Here is a 25,575-nt window from a genome sequence, read left to right as displayed (position 1 = left end):
AAAAAAAAGAGAGAGAAGTAGAGGCTGGTCATGAGCACGTGTAGAGAGAGGGGAGGAAGGAAATGTGGAGAGAAGGGAATGGAGAGAGTCGGAACAAAATATCAATAGTAAGAGCAGGAGCACGAGCAAGAGCGTGAGGAGGGAGCGAGAGGCCCCTTTCATAGCTCTTGCCAGGTAACTGTGGGGCAGAGCTTAGACAAAATGCTAACACAAAGTAATGAGAAGAACCAAGAACAAAAGCTGTTCTAGGTAATCCTGGGCTACTTGAGAACCAGGAGTCAGGGGAAGGGGTGAGTGAAAGGAGTGAAAAGAGCAGGGAAGGAGCAGGGAAGGGAGGGGGACAAAAAGGGGCATGGGAGGAGAGAGGGGAAGTTAACAGCCTACATGGATTTCAAAACCTACATGCAGAACGGATGCAAAGTGGAATCTCAAAAGACCTGAACAGCCAGAGAGAAGATTTCCACTGGTGTACATACTCTCATTCTTAGTGCTGTGAATTCGAAGAAATTCACTCTGCTCTGGCTGTTGTCCAAGAGCCTGAAAGTGCTCACACTGCAAGAGGAGCTACTGAGACACCACCCCCGAGCCCACAAAGGGACCCTGAGCCCCTCTAAGCCTGCAACAGACAGAGCTCTGCCAGGCTTCTCTTTTTGGCCCCTCTATTCTTCCCCTTCCCACTCAAACCCTGTGTCCTTCTGAAGCCTGGAAAGCAGGAAGGGTTACTGGGTTGGTCCTTAACCTGTCCATGGTATAATCAAAGTCCTATGAACCAGGTATGGCCTTCAGAAACTGGGTTTGCAGCAGCTCCACTTGTTTATACTTGGCACACGGAAAGAAACCTGTTCTGTTTTCCTGGTTAGGCTCGGCTGGCTAGAGCTGTATCACTTTTACTGATATTTTTTAAACAGTCAACTGTGGCTTAGTTAGCTTCCTGTTGTGTCTCCATTCTCACTGTAATGAACGTGTGCCAAGCTCCTGCTACCTTCTCATCACTGTAAACACAAGACAGAGTACTAGAGGATTACACCTATTAATTCTAGGGTGTGCCTGTGTATTCATCTTTAAAAGTTTAATAATGTTTGACAATGAATCGTAAGGACTAAAGAATGCCTAGATCGGGGCTGGGGATTTAGCTCAGTGGTAGAGCGCTTACCTAGGAAGCGCAAGGCCCTGGGTTCGGTCCCCAGCTCCGGAAAAAAGAACCAAAAAAAAAAAAAAAAAAAAAAAAGAATGCCTAGATCTACTCAAAATAGTGTAACCTCAATGAAGTAAGATGCATAAATAATCAACAAAATTGTAGCTTATAGAGATGGCATTTATTTCATGCAAAACTATACAATATCCTATATTTTAATAACGAATCATATAAACATTAAAAAAATTAATTACAGCACAGTAAGTTACAATACTACAAAGGAATTGTATGTCAGTGAGTTTGTCAAAGTTAAATTAAGAAACATTATGCATAGATAAGACAAAGATGCTAACTAACTTACTGATAGCACTTTGCAGGTTTTTCCAAATACAGATTTAAAAATGTAGTGAGAATCTAGTGGAAAAAAAACAAAAAAAACAAAACTACAACCTACTGACCAAGTAGGAAAACATCCATTGTTTTACATCCAGTAATAAAGGCTGATTAAAGATAAACTTGGCATCATGCAACCCCCAAATGAAAAGTTACCATTTTGAAAATTTCGATCGGACAGACATTTGAAGAGATTTATGTTCTATTTCACCTAGGCAATTGAATTATAGAAGGCAAAATTATATGAAGCTCTTTATCAATGCAACATGGAAGTCAGGCTTCTGGTATGCTTTTCTGGGTACTGGTGTACATACATACACATATGAAGGAACTTAGGAAATGCAGGCATGTTTCAAATTCACATCAGAGTACTTCACTTGAGAATATCGTACTAAGGTAGTATATTGATTCAGAACTTATTTAAGGATGATTTTAAACTATTTAAAAGCAATACTACAATTATTCACTTACAAAACCATTTATAAAAATTAAATACCAGGAAAATAACATCAATAATTAGAGCTTTTTGTACTTTTCAATGTTATAATTTATATGTATATATTAGGTTATAGTATTTAAAAGATAGATATACATACTCTCTATCTTCTAAAAAGAAAAAAAAAAATCCTTCAAGTTATTCCCAAAATACAGACAAAAACAAATCCATTGGATTGTTTAAAAAATATAAATAAATAACACAATCTCTCCCCTACAACTTGGCATGCGTAACAGGGAAGACATTAGCCAGTATTCTTTCAATAAACACAGAAGACTTATATCATGATACCAACTCCAAATGCTGTGCATTTTAATAGGTTCGTATTGGCCTTACATGTCTGCCATAATCAGCCACTCCTAATACTCCTTTGTACCAAGCATAGCAAAATTCTTTTACAAGTAATCAATATAACCATAAAAGGGAAGGTTTTCTAGGAGGAAGCAAAAACATCTTGTAAGCTAATGATAACAGAATTATGCAGTCTTACTTTATTAAGAAAAATTTAAATTACAGCAAGACCTTACCTGATCTAGACACATAAGTCATTTGAAAGTAGAATTTTGTTGGTGTTACCGTGTCTATCATGGAAGGAACTGGAGGTGAGAGCGCGCTCCCTGGGCAGTAGAGAGGAAGGCAGTGCCTGCTCCACTGGGAGGATGGCTCACAGGGCGGAGATCCAGGAGCTGAGACTTAAACCCGCTTAGGCTTCCAAGTCTCTAGCCAGAAAAGCCACTGATTAGGAAATACTATCCAAAAAGAAATCAGATTTCACTCCCCTTGTAACCAACCCTTGTAGTCTATTCCACTTTTAAACGTATGCATTTTTATGAATTCATTTTTATGATGAAATATCTCACAGTTCTTAATGTTGGATGTTTTAAATTACTTTATACAAAATTTTACCAGGAAAGTATTTTTTACTGCAGTGCCCTCCTTAGTAACATCAAAGAAAATGCACTGAGCTCGTATGCACCATGCTTCCATTTAGGCACTGTTCACTAGTTTAGCAATGCGTGTTTTCAGGTACAATACTGCTATTTCAGGGTGGGATGTGAAGTCAGAGTAGTTCCTTTTGAGTGTACTGCTCATTAAAAACAACTGTGCACATAAACAAAAGAGAAAAGTCTGTCAGCCCACTAAAGTCATGTGGTGAAGGGAGGTGGGAGGGAGGGAGAGTGGGAGGCACAAAGAAAGGCAAACCCTAAGAGCTTTTACCTCTTAGCTTTTACAGTTAATACTGTACAGTCCATTGCACTTTGAAATGCAAGTGTGTCTAAGTCTTCAGGGACATATCTGGTCTCTTGGATCATCCTTGGAATTTCTCAGGTATGGCCATTCAAATTTTAAGTATAAATTTTACTTTACAACCTGAACTGTAATTATAGGTTGTATTTTTCCTGTAATATTGTAATCAACATATTATTGAAAACATCCCCTTGACCTATTAAAGAAATAAAATGAGGTCTGCAAATAAACATAAGTGAAATTTGTCCATTAGCATGCTAAATACACTTTTAAAACAGTGACTTTCCTAGCCACACTCAGTTTGTGCATATTTTATGTTTATGTGTTAGATTGGACAATTTAAATGGTAAAGGCCAGAGAGATATCAACAAGCAACCTTTCTTTTTGGACAAGAGACTGTTGAATCTGATCTGTTTTTACGATGGGAACTTTTCAGGCTTTGATTTAACTCTTAACAGTTTTGTGAAATGAGATCCTTTTTTGGGAGGAGATTATTCTAAAACTCTTACATGCATGTGATCTGACAGGAAATATTGATAATTATATTTATATTTTAATTCTTAAAATTCTTTTACAAAAGTGTGTTATTAATAAAAGGGTCATATAGTTTTAAAAAGTAAATTAACAATACATATAGCTGATTCTTGAAATTTATAGATTTTTTTCTATAATACATATTTTGAGTTATTAGCTTGTTCAATATTCTTAACTAGCAATTGGTTAAGAATAATGATCTGGGTGCTGTGGCACATTTCTGTAATTGTAGACCTTGGGAGGTGGAGGAAGATCAGGAGAGGAGTGCAGGGTCACCCTCAGTTATACACAGACTTGGAGGTTAGCCTGGGGTACATGAAACCCTGTCTCAAAACACAAAAATTTTAGATAATTCTATGATATTTGTTAACATGTAAGAAAAAGAGTACCAGAAATAATTCTTTAAGGAAACCACTTTGCACATAAAGTATATGAATTTTGTAGTAAGATTTTTGTGACTGTGTCATTACAGGTTAATAGGTGTCTGAAAAGAATACTGTACACACTATCAACGCTGTACTCAGAGCAGCTTAATAAATATTAACTAAATTCCTCAGAAACAAAGCCAAGGATTCCAGCTTGAAATCACTGCCTTCTAAACTTGAGTTTACTCAACAAAGTGCCTTTTCTATACAGTTGTGTACAAAATCCTATAAGAAAAACTCCTTAAAAATTTGAATACTCTGGATCATCACAACAACAAAACTCACTGTGGAAATAACTCAAAAGACTACAAAGGGATGCTGTATTTGTGAAGCATCTGCATATGTACTTACATGTCTGTTGGTGTGACCTTAAAGAGAAGTACCTGAACTCCTCTGCACTTCCTATCACTCTGTCTTAGCAATTATGACAGTTAATAGTGCAATTGGACACTCATTCCTTTTTATCCTTGTACTCTGACTATAGCATCTGAATATTAAGGAAAAAAATAACAAAAATTATATTTAAGGAAAATATTTCAAAGTAAATCCATACACAAATGATGAGTCACTACTTCAGGAACTTCAGATAAACCAGGTCATTTTGCTCTGGGGACTCTGAAGCTTCTCAAAGACCCCTTTCTGTGATCATCATTCCTGTCCCTTCTAAGTACAAGGAGAGAGAGAGAGAGAGAGAGAGAGAGAGAGAGGGAGAGAGAGAGGAGAGAAGAGAGAGAGAGAGAGCGAGAGAGAGAAGAGAGAAGAGAGAGAGAGAGAGAGAGAGAGAGAGAGAAGAGAGAAGAGAGCGCGCCTGAGCGCAGCACAGCAAACAACTTGCTTTGTCTTTCCAAACCCCAGCATATAATCATCAATTTAATTCCCTCACAACAGTTCCGTGAGGTAGATCAGTAGGTAAGTAATAAATAAGTCCTTCATTCTGAAGATGAAGAAACTGAGGCACTGAAAGGTTCCATGATCCGCTCACAGTATTCCAGGAACCAATCATGAAATCCTAGTCGCTGCTCTGGTCAACTGCTCTGACTGCCTGTCACAGTCAAAGGTTACATGCACATGTGTCCTAAGATTGGCAGGCTGCGCAACCCTCAATGCAGAGTACATCTATCTACTGGTAATTATTTAAAGGCGGAATCTATGTGGAAGGTCATAAGAAAGTGCAACCATTTAAAAAAAAGATAATGACCGCATACTTCCTTTCAGTACCTACATAGAACTATGCCCTCAACATAGGAGGGAGTAGCACTGGAGCACTAGTAATAACTGCAAGGAAAGCAGGTGTGAAACTGCCCTGCACATGTTCAAGTCTAGTCACCCCATGTAGAACGTATTCTATTAGAGACACAAATACTTCAGGACCACAGAACAATCCCTGCTAACACGTGCTAAGCCATGTTCACTCTGTAATAAAACACTGGCTCTTTAAAACATAATACCTAACTCTGGCTTAAATGAAAAGGTTGAAACAACCAATTTAAAATAGTAAGCATGTTTAACAAACAAGTTCTTACTACACATCCATTCTAATACATTTTTTTCTAAGCTACAATTTAAGGGTTAGCAACACTCATAAATGGATCATTTTTCTTTTTACCATTGGATAGCCAAAACAGCCAGATGTTTTCTTTACAAGGTACATTAACAGGCACCTTTTAAATATTAGAGAATTGAGAGATGGCTCAGCGGTAAAGAGCACTGAATGCTCTTCCAGAGGTCCTGAGTTCAATTCCCAGCAACCACATGGTGGCTCACAACCATCTGTGATGGGATCTGATGCCCTCTTCTGGTGTATCTGAAGACAGCTACAGTGTACTCATAAATAAAATAAATCTTAAAAAAAGAAAAGTAAATATTAGAGAATTTGGGGAACTCTTGGCTATAAAACAGACAAATCTATTCATCATTGATAGTTAGGATTTTTCTTGGATGGACTGATTAGCATGAGGTCAATATTCTAAATGTTAAAGATGAATATTTTTCTCTGAAATGAAAATCTTTTACAAAGCAATAATATCAAAACCATAAAAAGATCCAGTTATTACAAAGACAGAAAAGAGTAACACATCACCCAATTAGAATACACATGCTAAAGACACTAACACTATCAACTGGAGAATCATCTTAATTATACATGCGCAATCCCACAGGAGAGTATACAGGTCAGAAGAAGAACTGTTTACATTCAGTTATGTGTGACACATAAGCCTTGTTTTAAGACATGAGTTTAGTGGATATGGTAGTTATCTGAGGTCTCAGTTCACTTTCAGTTCTTTGGAAAATGTAAGTTGAACATTTTTAAAGAAGCAGTAAAAATTTAAATTACACTTATAAAATTTAGAATTTAGTATGACTTATGGCTTCATTGAACTTTAAAATAACTCTCCTAAAAAAATTAGCATGAAACCAAGGGAGCTCCACGTTTATCATGAGTTGGATCCTTCCACGTAACTACACTAAGGCAGACGCTTCAGATGGTATCCATCAAGCCTATCAGAAAAGATGACGCTCTAACAACAAACCACAGCCTGGTACTGCTAAGATGGGATCGATGTTCAATGCTGTCTCTGCTATCTTCACACTGTTTATACAGAGTACAGAGGGAATGCAGGGCACAAGGATGGGATCGATGTTCAATGCTGTCTCTGCTATCTTCACACTGTTTATAGAGAGTACAGAGGGAATGCAGGGCACAAGGATGTTCATAAAGGCTGAGCTGATGCGTTGACCTTGGTTACTTGATCCATGAATTACTGCAGACGTTAGATATCTTCAAATATTATGCTGGAAGACATAGAGAGATATCGTCCACCAGGTTGATACCTAAAATGTAAACATAGAAAAATGATCTAAAATATCAAAAATAAAAAAGAAACGTTAAAAAAAAACATTAAAGGGAACTGATTACACAATTTGTAAAGACTATAACATTTATCTAACACTAGCTAAAAATAGAACCCTATCTCCCAAAATTACAATCTAAAAGAACTTAATTGTAAACCAAATAGTAACTGTAAGAAGCATTCTACAGACTGTATAAATAACCATGCTTAGTTTTAAAATACAGAATATTGTAGGGATTTTGGCTATTTATAGATAATTAACAATAGTAAACACCTTTAGTAAGTGTGATTATTTTTCTGTTTTTATTTTTGAAGTTAGCATACAAAGTAATGGGCATGCACACACATATGCCATGATGTTCACTCCCTTCTGTTGTGTCCCACTCAGCTCCTCTTCTGCTCTTCCTCCTCCCTCTCCACACAGTCCTCCCTCTGATCTTCTCTTCCACTCTGCCTAGAGCTTTCTCTTTTCTCGCAGTCCCCTTCTTACTTTTGTGACACTTTGGAACTGGTTTATTTCATTTAACATGGCTTTTTAGTTACAAATATTTTCTTGGACAGTCATGTTTACATTTTTCTTTATGGTTAGATAAAACCCCTTTGTATACAGAGATCTCATTTTCTTATAACCTTCCATCTGTTGGTGGACATTTTGGCTGGCCCCATCTTTGATACTATGAATAAAGAACAATAGAGATTTGGTCTCAAAAAGCAAAACCAACCAAAAAACTATTAAATATTACTTCATATGTTTGAATTGATAATGAAAGGGAAATCTTTTTCTTCTCTTGCTATGCAGGGTATCCAACCGGGGCCTTGTGCACTCCAGGCAAGCACACTCCCTCAGCACAATACTTTTCTTATGCTTAATTATCTTTTGTTTTCAAGCTCCTTATGTCAGTTTGTCATTAAAATTTCAGAAGCACATTAGAGCCAGATGACATGGCCAGCACTTACCTTCCTGACTCAGGTTCCAGAGAATCATCAGTAAAGGTTTCTGCATTAAAGTCCAGAGGCTCTGCATCCTGGAGAAGTTCTATTCGGTCTCTTTCAGTCCTGTTATTAGCCCTGGTGTATTTGGATGCTGTTCAAAAGGAGAAAAACAATGGCTACTTCTGTATTGTCTTTGAATTTATGAATCACAGAAAACAATCAAGACTGCAGCAAATGCTGATTGTGAAGATAATAACCATACGTTGTCTGGTTCTTAGAAAATCAGATTCAAATTATGAGTGTAATTCAAAATAAGGATAATTTATTGAGTCATCTAACTAGCTCAAAGCAGGTAGTGTGACAATTTAGAAAATAAAAATTAGAATCTATGTTTAATTATGGTTGTCACCACAGTGAAGTTGTTTATCTTTGAATCAAACTTCATTTGGTTTTACAGTGAACCTTCATTTATTTATTTTGGCTAGAAAGTTGAGATATATGGTAGTTCAACTTCAACTCTTGAAGAAAAGAATATCTATCCCGTAAAGCAGGAATAAGGGCAATTCTGGCCAAATAAATACATAAATGAATAAATAAAAGTCTATGACTACTTTGAATTTTTCTAGCTACCATATTAAAAATTATAAAAACACAGCTGAAATTAAGTTATCCAAAAATACTGCTAACACAGAGACATCCGCCCTGCAAGTATGCAGTGGCCCCGTATGTGTGACATGTAGGACATTACAGTCCCAATAATGTCCCTTCTCCACACGAATAGCGTTCTCATAAACAATTTACACTATCATAGCCTGGATTTAGGCAGATCAAATATCTCAAAAAGAGAAAACGGGGGCTGGAAAGATGACTCAGCTGTCATGGGCATTTGTGCTCTTGAGAAGAACCGGAGCTCAGTTTCTAACACAAATGCCTGTAAGACCAGCTTCAGGGGATCTGCTGCTCTCTTCTGGCCTCTGTATGTACTGCACCCACAAGTATAAACAGATTAAAAGACTCAACTGTATGAGAGAGGTCTTTTGGAAGACTTAGACAAGGTGTTTGTGTCGTCTCTGTCTCCACAGCCCGTCTCCTAATGTGGTGATGCACTATTATGACAAAACTGTGACACTTTAAAAGACTGGTGCACTGGCTGGACCTCAAAGCCAGAGTCAATACTGCACCTTGAGGTCACTTAATACAGCTATCCTATGTATACTCAGCCCATTCATTCCACCTGCCTTTAAGAAAGCAATAACAATCTATCTAACTTTGATATCTAAATTGATTTCTCATGTAATCAATTTTTACAACCAAAGATATTGAATAGCTGTAATTTAAGTCATATACTCATCCATGTCCTTGACCTGGAACAATGTAAGTGCTAAAAGCAATAAATACAAAGTTTGAAAGACATCTTCCAAAATGAGTATCTACTCATGGATACTGGTTGTTAAATAATGGTGTTTGAATGCTGTGTGTTATTTGGTTCTGTGGGGATCAGTTGGAGCCCTCTTGTTGAAGATGTAAAATACCTGGGCAGTGGTGGCAGCAGCGCACCTTTGATCCAGCACTCAGGAGGCCGAGGCTGGTAACCTCGGTGAGTCTGAGGCCAGCCTGAGTACAGAGCTAGTTCTAGAGCAGCCAAGGCTACACAGAGAAACCCATCTTGAAAAATAAAACCAAAAAGATTTCTGTAAAGTACTCCATTCTTTCCCCAACAAAGACAGTGAAAGCTGTTGTTACACACACACACACACACACACACACACACACACACACACACGGACAAATTCACAAGGCAGCCTTCAGGCAGGCACAGATTCATTCAAACCATAGATAGAGGATGGAAGACAGGAAGCATGAAGTACAAAATTCAAATCTGGAATCATCCTGGGTTAAATGAGTCCAAGGGCAAGTGTTTGTATTTTTTTTCCTTAATGTGGCATTGATACATTATTGGTGACTTGGAGTTAATCATGAATGTGCTTAAACCATTCTGTTAAGTTTGTTCCTTGCTTCTCTCATGCTTTTATCCATTCAGCAAACAATGGTTCTCTAACTCATCCCAGGGATTCAGAGAAGATTCAATATACAAAAACCCATCAATGTAGTCCACCATATAAACAAACTGAAGGAAAAAAATCACACAATTATCTCATTAAAGAGCCTTTGATAAAATCCAACACTCCTTCATATTAAAGGTATTAGAGAAATCAGGGATACAGGCCACATACCATCCTAATCAAACCAATATACAGCAAGTCAATAACCAGCATAAATGGAGAGAAACTTTTCCACTAAAATCAAGGACAAGGCTGCCCTCTCTCCCTATCTATTCAATATAGTACTTGAAGTTCTAGCCATAAACAACAATAAAACAACTAAAGGAGATCAAGGGGATACAGTTGGAAAGGAAGAAGTCAAGGCATCACTATTTGCAGATGATATGATAGTTTAAGTGATCCCAAAAGTTCCACCAGAGAACTCCTACAGCTGATAAACAACTTCAGCAAAGTGGCTGAATACAAAATTAACTCAAACAAACCAGCAGCCCTCCTTTATACAAACGATAAATGGGCCAAGAAAGAAATTAGAGAAACAAAACCCTTTACAATAGCCATGATTAATATAAAATACCTTGGGGGTGACTCTAACTAAGCAAGTGAAAGATCTGTATGACAAGAACTTCAAGTCCCTGAAGAAAGAAACTGTAGAAGCTCTCAGAAGATGGAAAGATGTCCCATGCTCATGGATCGGTGGAAGTGACATAGTGAAAACGGCCATCTTATCTAACTCACTACCTAAAGCGTTGTGTCTGCTCTCTGCTTAACAGTGCTCTCATACTTTCAGACCTTTTGATTCTGCAGACTTCCATTCAAAGATAATCATCCAAATCCCTTTATAGATTCTTCCTTGTTTCTGAGTTTTAGCTAAAGCCCCTTACTATTTATTCTATCCTAAATATCCTTCAATCTTCTGTCTTGATTCAAGTACCATTGCCTTCCTTTAAGCCCATATTACTTTACTACAAAAATGGACATTAAAATGATTCTGAGCTTCATTTCTCTAAAAGCCGTATTTTACACTGCCAATAAATTCATGTTTCTAAACAACAGCATCAGATCATGCTCCACGTTACTGAACAGAGAGAAACTGAGCCAGTTCTAAACGAAGAGCTTTATCCCTCCTGCCGAACATCATAGTGTTGGAAGGTACTATTCATGCTACGAGAGAACAAAAACCATTGATCTCATTCCACTATGAACCCCGTAAGCTACTATAGCAACCAGCCTGTAGTATACCCATTTATGCAATACTGGCATGTATGTTACGGGAGTCACCAACCACTGTAGCGAGAGATTTGGTTTCTTTGAAAACCCAGTTATAGGAATATGTTTTTGTTTTAATCCCAAGTGTGGGGTATAGAGCTGTTTCAGATTTTCCACAGCTGTTACCTATGATTGCCTTGTATTCTATTGGGGGGGGGGGCATGATTTGTGCCAGCTGCATGTAGTTTAATTCTGGGGACTCAGGAAAGGGTATAAATGCAGGAGCCTCAGAGGGCCTGTGGCAGTTGCCGCCCCTACCACGGCTGCTTTTGCGATTGCATTTGCTGGATTGCTGGATATTCTGACAACAAAGATTGGGCTTGGGGATCCATCCCATACACTGACACCAAACCCAGACACTATTGCTGATGCCAAGAAGTGGTTGCTGACAGGAGCCTGATATCGCTGTCTCCTGAGAGGCTCTGCTAGAGCCTGACAAATACAGAAGTAGATGCTCACAGCCAACCACTGGACTGAGCACGGGGATGCCAAATAGAGGAGTTAGAGAAGGGCTTGAAAGAGCTGAAGGGGTTTGCAGCCCCACAGGAAGAACAACAATATCAACCAACCAGACCCCCAGAGTTCCCAGGGACTAAACCACCAACCAAATACACATGGAGGGACCCATGGCTCCAGCTGCATATGTAGCAGAGAATGGCCTTGTCTGGCATCAATGGGAGGGGAAGCCCTTGGTCCTGTGAAGGCTCAATGCCCCAGTATAGGGAAATGCCAGGACGTGAAGGCAGGAGTGGCTAAGTGGTTGGGGGAGCACCCTCACAGAAGCAGGGGAGAGGGGAAATGGGATAGGGGTGTTGAGGAGGGGAAACTGGGAAAGGGGATAACATTTGAAATGTAAATAAATAAAATATCCAATAAAAAAATCCAACATCTTTGGTCATATTGCTACACCCCTAGATTAGTGAATTGCTTAAACCTGATCAGAGGAGCTAAATTAATTACTTACTATGGTAGGTAATTAGCACTGAGATCCAAAACTGGACAATTGTAGAGTGAAAGATCCTGAAGCACTCATCCCTAAACACAATGTCTTTATATCATTCCCCTCTCCTCAAATAAAAGGGGACAGACAGATTCTAAGAGCCAGAGTTGTTCAACTTCTCTCAAGGAAACATTTTTCAGACACAATGGGGCTGATGCATGCATTAACTAACACAACTATGACAGAATGCGCACATATTCAAACTCATGAAGTCCCAGCGTGGGGAAGCTAAGGTAGGTACAAAGTCTTATCTGTAAGCAACATACTATTTGTAATTGATAGCTGCTGGGAGAGAGAAAATCAGTTTCTTTCAAATGGAATGATACTGATATTATCTACCACACTCCAGGGCAGGCCACATGCTTGGGTTAAGCAACAGAAAACATACTTTATGATGTTTGTTTCATTGATTGGTTTTATGTTTTTATTTTTCTTTTTATGTTGTTTAAGACAAAGAAAAAACATGAAGTTGAGTGGGTAGAGGGGAATGATCTGGAAAGGGTTGGGAAAGTGGTAAGAATATGATCAAAATATATGTATGAATATTCAAAAATAATAAAAAGTAAAAATTTAAATACTGTGTTCTTCACAAGTTAAAAACCTTACCTACAATATAAAAATCCATACTTTTGAGCATGATAGTTTCTGTTTCTAAGCTGTCTCTGGAGCCCCTCTTATCGGGTTACTCATGTTTAAACTCTAGTCATGGGAGAGCATATATTCCCAAACATCCTTTCACATCAGTACATCTTAGTCATTTTCTAATAAAACCCCTTTCATTTGGGTAACTATCATTCACTTCTGAATAGTCAGTTCAATTTTCATTAAGAAATATTTGTATAAAAATACATTCCTAAGAACCCTTTTACTAGTCACCAAGGTAATTTCCTTCAGTACAGGTGTACACTCTGTGGTGACAATTTACATGAGAAGATTGCAACACCATTGGAGTCTGCCATTAAAATATTTCTAATATTTCCATTTAGCTCCTTTATATAATTTCCAGCTGCCTGGTGAAGTTCCCTACATCCTAGGAACATTACCCAACCTTCCTACTACATCTTTAAACATACTACTAATTAATTTCACCAATGATCTGCCTGATAATTCTAATACTTAAGGCACTTTTAGGCCAAGGATGTTTACTATTTCATATTCTGAAGATGACTTATATACCTCAGAACGTTTTGTTAAAGACCAGACATTTCATTTAAAAGGATACAGAAGTTAAGCGAAATAACAGTTATGTTCGGAGTTGGGCATACGTCTCTCTATAGGGCATCAATGTTGGAGGACCAAGTTAATGTAATGTGTGAGTTTAGACTCTGCCTTAGTTCCCCTGAGTCTCTACAGATTTTAGTTTTCCTTGTGTTTAGATGGGCCTCAATACAAAGGAATATTTTTGGTACTTGTTTTCTGACCATTAGGAGGATCCCTGCGCTCTATTCCTTCTCTAACAGCACACTGTTACTGTATAAATGAGTAGTAGGGAAGGATGGTCATATTTCCTGCTTAATTTTCAATCTCAGACACAGCTCTGTTCACAGAAGCCTCAGTAGTGCAGCTCCCTTAGCAATATCTCACCTTCCCCAAAGACAGAACTTTGCCTGCTACTCAGTGTAAAGTCCTGTGCAAAGACAAGGTTCCTGGCATCTTTCCCAGGTCAATGGGTTTGTTTCCTCTTTATGTCAGTGCAGGGTCAGTACCACACAGGTTTCTTAACTCACGCCATTGCTGGAGAACTTACTTGTATCTAACTGTAGTATTTCTCTAAATTATGAACATCCTGGGAACAAGACATTCATTTTTCTTTCACTATATACATGGGAAAGAAAGCACTTCAGTATGAGTTAGTCAATTCTTATAAAGATAAATGAATAACCTACATCAACTAGTAGAAAAGGATGAAAAACATCAAGGTAAATAGTAGAAATAATTACCTCCCTAGAACACAACTTGGAAATAACACAACTACTTACCTGATGTACCATTTCCCCCTCCTTGAACACACTAGATGATAATAAAGGGAAGTCAGTGTAGAGATGTTTATGATGCCAGATGGTGTGGTTTCAGTTTCTATACAGTACAAATGTTAAAAAAAAAAAAACATTCTAAGCAAACAAGCTACTTACACCAATTGGTAGTAGTGTCTGAGAAATTGGACTCTTTGGGGTCAGAGTGAACATTTCTGTTCCGAGTGGAATCCTCTCTGTTGTGTCCATATCGTTCTTTCCACTCCTAGAGCAGAAACGCAATCAAAAAGAGCAAGTGTTATACTATCAACAGTCTAGATGCAAAATAATATAACCATTTTTCATCAGAAATTCATTAGAAGTCAGCATAATTTTAATAGTCTTTAAAATCAATTTTTACCTTCTTTAATTTTTAACAAAAACATTTTACTGGCTATGATTATATTAACATATTATTCTAACTAAAATTTCAAAAAAATAATAATAGCAAGCTTATCCTGACCATATAAAAGTTCTAAGAAGTTAAAAACCTTCTTTTTCTTGAGCAAGCTATAAATACTGAAGATCTAGTAAGTCATTTTTGGTAACAAGTTAAGGCTGTTTGCAAGACTGTGACACACAAATTTATCAGTTCCCATGAAAGACAGTATGATCTCATTAACTAACATTCTATACCTTATATTTATCTAATTGCAATGGTCATTTGAGAGCACCCATTCAATGTTTTATACAAGCCATTCTTTCATGCCAGACACTTTGGGAATTTTGAATACATTTTTTATGTTTAGGTAGTCAAGTCTATTACAATTCTGATAAATTATAGAAGTTAGAAGTTCTAATACAGGTTCTCAACCTTCCTAATGCTGAGACCCTTTAACATAGTTCCTCATGTTATGGTAATCCCCAACCATAAAATTATTTTCACTGCTACTTCAAAACTATAATTTTACTACTGTTATGCAAATATCTGATATATAGAATTTCTGATATGTAACCCCTGTGAAATAACTGTTCAACCCCCACAGGTTGAGAAGAGCTGTCCTAATAGAAGGGAAAATCTATTACTAGTAATGTCAACTTTTGGTTCTAATTGTGAAATAACGAACAACTCTATCATTTAAAATATTTATTTTGAGACAAGAGCCTCACTAGTGGGCTTGGAACTTGCTATGTAGTCCAGAATAGCCAGGCACTCACTAAGATCAATTTGTCTCTGTGCTGGGATTAAAGGCATGTTCCATCATATCAAACATACAAGTCTCCTTTTTACATGGCATATGGTAAACTACACCTACAACTACAGCATCTCCTCTTAAGTACTTTTCAAGGTAAACACATCTGTTGGGGGATGGTTTTGTACACTGTGTATTCAGATGCTGATCTCTATGCCTAGACATCTGGTTACAGTCGGGATGTTGGCATGGTCAAGCATTTCTGGTCTAAATGTTATGTAAAAACTGTTTCCCATCACTAATGATTGGTGAATACATAGCTTTATCAGCCAATTAATTGGGCAGAAGAGAAGAGAACAGAGCAGGACTTCTAGTCCCAGTCTGAGGATCCCAGGGAAGAGAGGGGCAGAAGAAGGAGAGGAGAGAGAGGAAGAGAAGGAAGGTAGAGAGACCATGTGGACGGACCAGGATTTGCCATGAGGTCACAATGGGAGAACAGCCATGAGGACACACATGGACATACGTGAACCAGGGCAAGACTCAGATGCAGGTAAAGGACCACAGGGAAGTAGGCAGCATAACTGGATTACAACAGCTCAGAACATACCCAGCTTAGTGCTAGCAGCTTGTTAATTAAAATACCAGGTCTCTGTGTCAATCATTGGGGAGCTAAGCCTAGCACAGAGTCAAGTAGATCTCAAGTAAATGTTAGGCCATCCTGGTCTACACAAGCTAGTTCCAGGCCCTCTAGTGAGAGGCTCTGTCTCAAAATGAATAAATATTTTTTTAAAAAGAGTGGGCATCTGTAATTCAGTTCTAGGAGACCCAAATGCACTTCTGCATACTCTGGGACCCAGGGATGCACATGATACAAAGACATACACTCAGGCAAAACACTCATCCACACTAAAGGGAAAAGAAAATCCTATGCCCTTTACCTATTGTTTCTCATCTTTAGCCATTTACTCCAAGTGAGATTCTTAGAGTGTTTCCGAGATATTTCAGTTAGTAGCAATTTAATAAACTGTTGTACTTACTCTTCTTCGATTTTCACCTTCCTCTTGCCTTTGCCTTTTTCTTTTCTCTAAAGACAAGAAAAATGGTCTCAAATTTAGTATAACATGGTTTCATTAGAAATAGAATAACCGAAGCAAGAGCAGACTACAGTATCTAACCTACTACAAATTCCTGTTTTGCTAAAGAGCTTTGAAGTCCTTCTACCTTTAGTGAAAAAAATGTTCTTCCTTTTCGTGATTCGAGATTTGTTTTTCTGTAGCTTCTATTCTCTTTTGGACTGTTCTAAGTTTATACTTTCTGTATAAGTCTGCTCTCACATAAACTCTTGGACTGTGTGTGCAGTGCTTCCCTTCAGACAGTCTACAGAGTGGTGACTGTGGCAGCCGTTCTCTCAGTGTCTTCCAGCTTACCTTCTACTCAATATTAGGAAGGGGTTTCTATGCCAAATACAGCATTATCACAGCAAATGGGCACTACTTCTTTGGAGAGTATTCGAAGGCTAGATTCTGGAGAGGAAGAAACAATGTCCCCAAATCAGGGCTTTCACTCATCCTACCAGCACGTGAACAAAAGAAAACGTAATATGTGTTCTTTGTGAGTGGGCTTTAGGAAAGCTCTGTGTATTTAATAGTACTCCAAGTCTCTATCAATGATCATTATATTCTAAGAGAGAAAAAACAGTTTGAATGATTTTGCACATAGCAACAAAATAATGACTCTAAGTTAATGAATGAGCTTTATCGTTGCATAGAACTTGGCAAATAGGTCTCAAAACAAAGGCAAAAGCAATCTAGTATGGCTTGGACCTTGGATTTTCCTTAAAAATGGTTCTGGTTAAGAGGCAGTGCAGACTGTACTTCTCTTGGCAGGTGCTGGAGCCTGGGAAGGCAGGGCCAAGGGGAAGGAAGTGAAATCACTGGGGTAGACTGAAGATACAACTGAGACCACAGCCTCTCCCTCTGTCTCTCATTGATTCTATGTGATAAACTGGCTTGCTCTCTGCCATGATACATTATGCTGGTCAAAAGTCAAGTAACCATAGACTGAAATCACTGAAATGATGAGGTAAAATAAGCTTCTTTCCTCCCCATCCCAGTTATTTTGTCACATTGTTAGAAGCTGATTAACACAAAGTCCGAGACAATGAATCAAATGCTTATTATCTAGTTGTAGATTCACTACTAATTTATGCAGCAGAATTTCTTCATAATAAACCTTACATTATATTTTCAAATATTTTTGTGAAGAAAACAGACATATAGTTTTTAGGTTAAACCACCTAAAGTAGAATAAAATCATATGCAAATTTTGCAATCATTTATTTTGTAATTGAGTCTTAGCACTTAAAATTGCCCTTTTGTTTATCTTAACAAATCTTACCTCGTCTGATTAATTCTTTTCCTTCATCAACTAGATCTGATGTCATATCATTATCTCCCATGAACTGCTGGAAACCAAGCAGATTCAAACAGCGGGTGCCCAAACTAAAAAAGTAGATTTCAAAACAGCGAGTATTATTTCATTTTGTAAATATTGATAAACTGCTCTTTAGCATTGTCCACCCCAGAGAAACCATGACTTGTTAGTAACTATCGTGGCAGACTGCACAGCAGTGCAGCTAGCCACTCTTCACAAGGTCCTTATTCTCTTTCGTTTTACAATGCTTATGTCCAGATGTATATGATGCTTCATGCCTATCATCCCAATATCTGGGAGACTGAGGCAGGATTGTCATGAGTTGGAGGCCAGCTGAGGTTACAGTGAAACTCTGTGTGAAAACGAAACAAAACAAATCAAATGTTATGTTGCATTTCTTACTCAGTAGAGTGAGGCTTCCTGTATTGCTACACAATGGCTGTAACAAAATCAACGTGTTCTTTTTGACTATTCAAAGAGTAGTTTTAATACTGAAGTATGCATATTAAAGCAGCATTTTCGTGGGCAGTGGTGCCTGCCTTTAATCCCAGCACTTTAGAGGCAGAGGCAGGCAGATTTCTGTGACTTCTGGAACTTGTTCCAGGATAGCCACGGTTACACAGTGGCACTCTTTCTTAAAAACAATAAATGAATAAAAGTAAATAAACTAACGAATAAAATCAGCATGTATACATGTAGAGATTTGGTGTTTATAGTCTTTTGTCTAAGGCATAGTGTCACTCCGAAGGTCAGGCTGTCCTAGAACTCACTACTTTGAATGGGCTGGCCTCATACTCATAGTGACCCTCCTCCCTCAGCTGCCTGAGGTCTGGGATTTCAAGCTTGGGGCACCCTGCTTGGCTAACAAAAAATCTTAATTATGTTAATTTTAACGTCATGGGTGTTTTTCACTCAAGAATTGACATTTTTCTATTATACATTGTAAATGATTCTATCTTATCTGGAGGGTAATTATTTGAAATCTTATTAGGCATTTTAATCTGATTGTCATAAAGGACAAGAATACCTTAAAAACATGGTACACAAGGGAGGAAGCAATATATGGACAGGCACAATTTATACTGTTAAGATCCTACTGTGGTTCTGGGCAGTGGTGGCGCACACCCTTAATTCCAGCACTTGGGAGGCAGAGGCAAGCGGATCTCTGAGATGAAGGCCAGCCTGGTCTACAGACTGGGTTCCAGGACAGACAGGGATAAATACAGAAACACTGTCTTGAACATCCCCGTACCCCCCCCAAAAAAAGATCCTACATGGATCAGACAATTGACTCATATTTAATTTTTATATAGTCCTAAGGAATACATATATTTATCACTTTATGTGTACAGAAATGCATCTGAAGGACTGGAGAAAGAGGCAGGGTGTGTGTGTATGTGTGTGTGTCAAGAAAAACAGCAGTTAAAATTAAAATCTCTGATTTACATTAAGAAATGTGTAAATGTCTGGCTAACTCGGTATTTGTTGTTAAGTAAGAAGACTGTGTATGGCTTTGAGTAAAGCTCCTCCTTTCTTTGAGACAGACTCACATTAGAACCTAAGTTCACCATGTAGCCCAGGCTACTCTCAGAAGGCAGATTCTTCCTGCTGCCCAGTGACAGCACACAGCATTCCCAGCTTTGAGAGGATCCTTTAATGCTGCCTGTCTTCCTTTTGGGAATGTGTACGTGTGTGCCTGTTTGTCTGACTATGTGTGTGTGTGTGTGCAGCTGAAGATCAAATGTACTGTACTAGGCATTCGAGGCACACCACACTATTAAGCTACATCTCTAGCCCTACAATGATTTTTCTTTTATAATCATTTTTCTGATTTCTTATATTTAGGATTTTATATTTGATAAACATTATTCTAATTTATATTATTTTGAGTCACCAAGCCATTTCATCTCAAAATCTTAATACTGCCAATACGAAAACTAACATGAAAAGGTGTACTTATAAAAGATAAGTTCAGGATGTTCCAATATGGTTCCACGAGTCAAGTTTATTAAATTGTTAAATGAGTAAACACACAATCAACACAGCTGCTTTTTGTACCTTAAAGGAAAAACTCAAAACAATAGTTTTAGTGTCAATTCATGTTAATTTTTATCTTATTATATTTTACTTTATATGTGTTTTTCTCTTGAAGCATATTACTGCTATACAGTCGATGCTGACTTTGAACTTGGAATCCTCTGTCTTAGCCTACAAAACCCTGGGACTATAGACATGTGTCATCATGTTTATCTAATAGTCTTATTCTAAATTATAATCTTTTAGTTGTTTATCAAAAAGTAAAAAAACTAACTTGGTGGAGAATTTATTTAAACAATAACATAGTATACTAACATGTTATTTATACTTATGCACAGAAAATACAAGAGTTAAATAAAAGTTAATAAAATTTACTTTTATTAGAAAAGCAAGTTAATTTATACTAATGAAATATTTTTGTTTTTATAAAAGTGCTATTTGGGGACATGTCTTGGGACACTGAGGCAGTCAGCAAGGACACAAGGTATATGATAGTAGAGGAATGAGAGAGATAACAAGGTGCGAGGACAAGGGTATCCTTTTGTTTTAATTGAGAATTTCATACATGTGTACAATGACTATGATTATATATAATCCCTATTTCCCTACCAACTATCCCCATAACTGCCCCCTAACTGTAACTTTTCTAAGAAAGACCCACTAAGTTCAGGGAGTGCTTTCTATACTTGCATGGGTGTAGGGTCAGCCCTGGAACACAGGAAACTTTCCTTAGCCTCTAAGAAAAACGTCTCCCTTCCAGAGTACCTCTCAACTACCAATTGCTCCTCAGGAAGGGGTGGGGCCTAGAGACTAACTCCCATCTCTGCAGGAACCATCTCTGGCTTAATTTTGTATAATAAGTCTTATATAGGTAACCATGGCTGGAATGAGCTCATTCCTGTTAACAGCTTTAACCCTTTTGAATCTGACCTTTGCCAAAATTCTATAATCTTCTCTAAGCCCAAAAAAGAGCAGACTGTGTAATTCTAAACATGGAGAACTATTTACCTTCAATTTTATGTACATGCCTTGATTGTAAGTGCTCCTCGCCTGACCCCTTGTGTTGGCTAGCATCTGCAGGATTTAGAATAAGCCCAAAGACTAACTTACATTCCTGGAAAGAAGCTAGACATGCTTGTCAGTGTCACGGCCCAAGACGGTGGGGCTGCCATCCTACAGCTAATCTTATCACTGTATAGCTGATATTAGTGTAACAGTCTAATTCCACTTCTCTCCTCTTTGAACTGCCTCCAGACAGAAAACCTGACTCAAAAAGGCCCTTCAAACTCTCCTAGCTCCCAGACCTACTAAAACTCAAAGAACTAAAACTAAACCAGTAAATACGCATGAGTTTTAAGGGAAAGGGGTATCTATATCCAACTAAGAGTATGAGAAAAAGGTAATGTTAAATTTCTTACCTAAAATAGGTAGCAATGCAGAGAATTACTACCAACATAGGATAATATATATAGAATCCATCTGCAATAAAGGATAAAACTTTCATGGAACCCATGATCTGAAAAGCAAGAGAAGAGTTAAGTCAGCAGAGGTCCATATTGCCATTCCTTCCTTCCCATCACTAGAAAACTTACCCACAGGAAGTTCTGTCAACAAATTAGACTTCTCAAAATTTAGAAACAAAGTACTAAGTGGCATGAACTTCATAAACTTTCTTCCTGTTTAGGCTTTCTTCTAAAGAAATCTAATATTCTATAACTACTACAAAACCATATGCATTAAGATTATACATATAAATGCTAATGCTACTGCGAAGCAGGTTTTAGATGCTGCTCAGTTAAGTAATCTAAATAAACAAAAATTATTTAACCCTATCATTACTAATTACACATATAAGCTTTAAGAGAAGGCTTTAGTGATAAAAAGGAGTTCAATGTGCTATACAGATCTTCTATTGACAATAGAAGATGACTCATAACAACATCTTACAGAGCCAAGGAATCTGAAAGAACATACTTACAGATGTATATGCAGTTGGCTGGGTATTCTGGTGAGAGATGGATGCGTCCATATGGGTCAATCCCAAGAAGTTAAGACACAAAGGAGGAGTCAGACGGCAAAATAACCTATAATACACATTTCAAAGCAAGAATTTACATTAGAGTGAAATGTATTAAAACATTTCAGATCATTGTAACTACAATTTTCATCTATTTGCATATATATGTGTATATGTGTGTATATATATGTATATATATATATTCAATTATATTCACTCAAGCCAAATCTCCATGTAAACTGCCCTTACTGGGGACATATTCCGAAATCGTATTAATCACATTACCCTTAATGACACGAGTGCTTATATAGCTATCTCTGGCCTCAGGATGCCTGATCTCAGCATTCTGGCTAACATCAAGCATAAAATGAGGATCTTTTAGCTCCTCATTATTAGGGCTAGAGAACTAGGGGCCGGGAGAACAAAATGGTTTAAATATAAGGAGGAGATATGGATAAGAGATTTTGTGGTAAGAGGCAACTTCTACATTGGTGGTGATAGCTTTAGCAGTCTGCACATCAAACAGTCAAAACTCTAAGAACTAACACAAGTCTACAGTGCTGGTAATATAGCTCCTAGATTTGATATTGTTTAGCAACTACAGACAATGTCACTATGATGAGAAGCTTGAGGAGGGTTATATGGTGTTATCTGTAACTTTCTGAAAACTCTTATTATAGTTTAAATATACCTCATACATGAAACAACCTCCATAGGTTTATATGTGTTGAAGAGTTCATCTGCAGTGGGTGGTTCTATTTTAGGAGCTGGTGTAACTTTTAGGAGGTAGGGCCGAGCTAGAAGAAGCAAGTCCCACCTCTAGAAGGTGTGAACAAAAGCTAGCATGTTTGGGGTCCTGTCAGTCTGTCTGTGCTTCCTAGGTACCATGAAGTAGATACCTCTACTCCAATATACTCTTCTTGCCATGTGTAACCTCACTTCTTGCCCAAAACAATATCAAGTAACACTAGACTAAAGTGTCTGAAACCATTAGACATAATAAATATTTCTTCCCCTAAGTTATTTGTATCAGATATTTTGTAACAGCCACAAAAAACTAACACAGTGGTGGTTTTGATACTTTTATAAGACAAAATTTTGACACCAGATATTACTTTGAGTGTCCCTGAATGTAACCTATTATATATACTGTGAATACCTACTATATCTGAATAGTATTAAATAGCCCGAGTAGTCTGGCTGCTGGAGCTGAAGCCAGCCCTTTACAGTTTTCTAGGAAAAAATGTTTCTTAGTGTCCTCAGAACTTTCAGTCTTTGGCAGACTGCTGACTTCTGAAGACTCTTTAAATGTAACTTAGCCTCTACATTCTCAGCCGTTCATATACCAAGTCTCAAACTGGTAAATTTAGGCTTACTGTGTCTTTTTCACTCCTAACATATCATTTTTAATTGAACTATAAACTTAAAAGCAGAAATTAGCTGGTAAATAGTAAATATCCACCGTGTGTGTGTGTGTGTGTGTGTGTGTGTGTGTGTGTGTGTGTGTAAAAATATATCGAAAGAACAGTTAGCTCATAGAAATATATGTTCATGCAACATCCATGAACAAGAAAGAAGAGATCTATAATTAGCATGTAAAATGGAGATACTTTTTCCCAAGCTCAGGTCTACTTACATGCCGCTGAAAAGAAGACTGTAAGCATCGGTCTGATGATGTGAAGCCAAGTAGTAGTAGTTAAATACGCGAATCCTGAACACAGTAGAATAAACACAGATACTTAAAAAGAAAATGGAAAGGAAGCAAGCAATCTGGAAAAAAAAATAGTTAAAACTTGATTTAGGACTTTATTACTTTATTTACTGTCAATAGAATTAACATTCATCCTCAGCTACATTTACTGATGTTCTAAAATATAAATATAACAATATAGTGTGTTTTTTTAAATAAAGAAGCAAAAGGAAATTATGAAAACAAAAGTGTACATTTCAACCAGTTCAACATCCTAGATGCTCTTTAACTATTCCCTGACAATTCTAATGAAGACAGGTGAGGTAGTTTCCCTGATAACAGAGGGCCAAAGCAACCTCAGAGAATGGCTGTCACTGTCCTGTACTTTGTCACACAGTTTTGGAAGCCTGCATTATAATAACATGTGGAAACCACTCCTTTCATGCTTACTAGATTAACATAAGATACTGCAGCTAAAGCATCTGCTTAAACAAACATATATTTATGACTGATATGAAAATAACTGACCTCAATATAAATATAATTGTATGTTTTTTCTGCCAGCTGTATAAATACCGCAAAAAGGGATAAGACAGGAGTTGTGCTAAAGAAGGTACACTCTGACCACACAACAATCACAGAGAAGATAGACAAAACCACAGCAAGTATCCTGTGAAACCATGGACGTAAAAGGCATTCCCAGTACCATTCTGGAAAAGACAAGAAAAACACAATTAGGAAAACTAAATTAGTATAAAGTATTTATAGTCTTCAGACAATACAAAGAAAAAAATGCAACTTCACAGTGGAAAAACAGGCATGACCCTAGGGAGAGATAAACAGCAGTGTAGAAACTGATACTCATGCCCTTCCTGCTCTGATGCACTGAGGAGAGCATGAAATCACTTTTGTGGTATTCCTGCAAATGACACATAAGCTGAATCTAATCACAAGGATACAACAAACTCCAATTTGGGGACATTCGGCAAAGACCTAGCTGTCCATAAACATCAATGTTATAAAAGACACAAAGAATAAAGCACAATTTAAAAACACTAGGAAATATAACAACTGATATGCTACATGTGCTTTACTTCTTTTTCCAAAGAATATCCCTGTCATAATTAAGTATAATTATGACATAATACATAAGGTATGTAAGAGCAAATTATTAATGATACTTTTCTAATTATTTTAGCGTTACATTTGAGTAGCTGAATATTTAGAAAGTATAGACTGAAATTACCAAGGGACAAAATGCCTCATATATGGAAATCTCTGAAAGATCAAGGGAAAAAAATGCATGTAGAGAAAGAAAAAGGGAGTTAATAAAGTACCTGGGTTTATGAGAATAGTTGGTGAAATTCTGGTTCTATTAAGTCTGAATCCCTCCCTCCCTCCCATCCATCCATCCATCCATCCATTCATCCATCCATCTAATTCAAGACTGAACCCAGGGTTAGTGTAGGATAAACACATCATCTACCACTGAGTTATAGCTTGCAAGGAGCCTACATTTTCACTTTAGTTATTGAAAAGCTATAATCCAGGCCTACTGCCTCCTCATAATATCCTATTTAAACATCCATGCAGATAATTCTTTCTTCTCTCATTGCCTTCATCTCCTATTTTAAAATCATAGGCATAAATATATTAAGAACTTTCAAAAAATTTTAAAATAATCATTATGTTGCAAGAAATGCTACCAAATATGGAGGCAATATTTTATACACTGTTGATGAATTTGTAGGGATTTCTGTCAATATGTACAATGCTTAGGGGTTTTTTGTGGTTTTTGTCTGTTTGTTTGTTTGTTTTTAAAGATTTATTTTATGTATATGAGTATACTGTAGCTGTCTTCAAAAACACCAGAAGAGGACATCGGGTCCCACTACAGATGGTTGTGAG

The 25,575-nt window shown here is 37.4% G+C and overlaps 1 protein-coding gene across 3 annotated transcripts in view; it reads right to left on the bottom strand.

Moving 5' to 3' along the window:
- Positions 1-1,297: 1,297 nt before the first annotated feature.
- The window catches only part of Lmbrd2 (LMBR1 domain containing 2), a 62,004-nt gene continuing 37,726 nt past the window's right edge, over positions 1,298-25,575 (bottom strand). For 2 of the 3 annotated variants that reach the window (XM_006232024.5, XM_039102840.2), the window contains exons 10-18: positions 24,196-24,377; positions 23,614-23,747; positions 21,939-22,044; positions 21,379-21,476; positions 17,888-17,991; positions 16,528-16,574; positions 14,478-14,583; positions 8,041-8,167; positions 1,298-7,063 (exon numbers count right to left, since the gene is read on the bottom strand). In XM_006232024.5, the coding sequence (XP_006232086.1) occupies positions 7,003-7,063; positions 8,041-8,167; positions 14,478-14,583; positions 16,528-16,574; positions 17,888-17,991; positions 21,379-21,476; positions 21,939-22,044; positions 23,614-23,747; positions 24,196-24,377 (965 nt within the window). In that variant the 3' untranslated portion in view covers positions 1,298-7,002. The remainder of the gene's footprint in view (positions 7,064-8,040; positions 8,168-14,477; positions 14,584-16,527; positions 16,575-17,887; positions 17,992-21,378; positions 21,477-21,938; positions 22,045-23,613; positions 23,748-24,195; positions 24,378-25,575) is intronic. The other variant, NM_001109177.1, reaches the window with a different exon arrangement.

The sequence above is a fragment of the Rattus norvegicus genome, chromosome 2 (genome assembly GCF_036323735.1).
Source record: "Rattus norvegicus strain BN/NHsdMcwi chromosome 2, GRCr8, whole genome shotgun sequence".
In the NCBI taxonomy this organism is placed as follows: Eukaryota; Metazoa; Chordata; class Mammalia; order Rodentia; family Muridae; genus Rattus; species Rattus norvegicus.
Note: the sequence above shows the minus strand (reverse complement) of the source record. Positions and strands in the feature narration are given on the sequence as shown.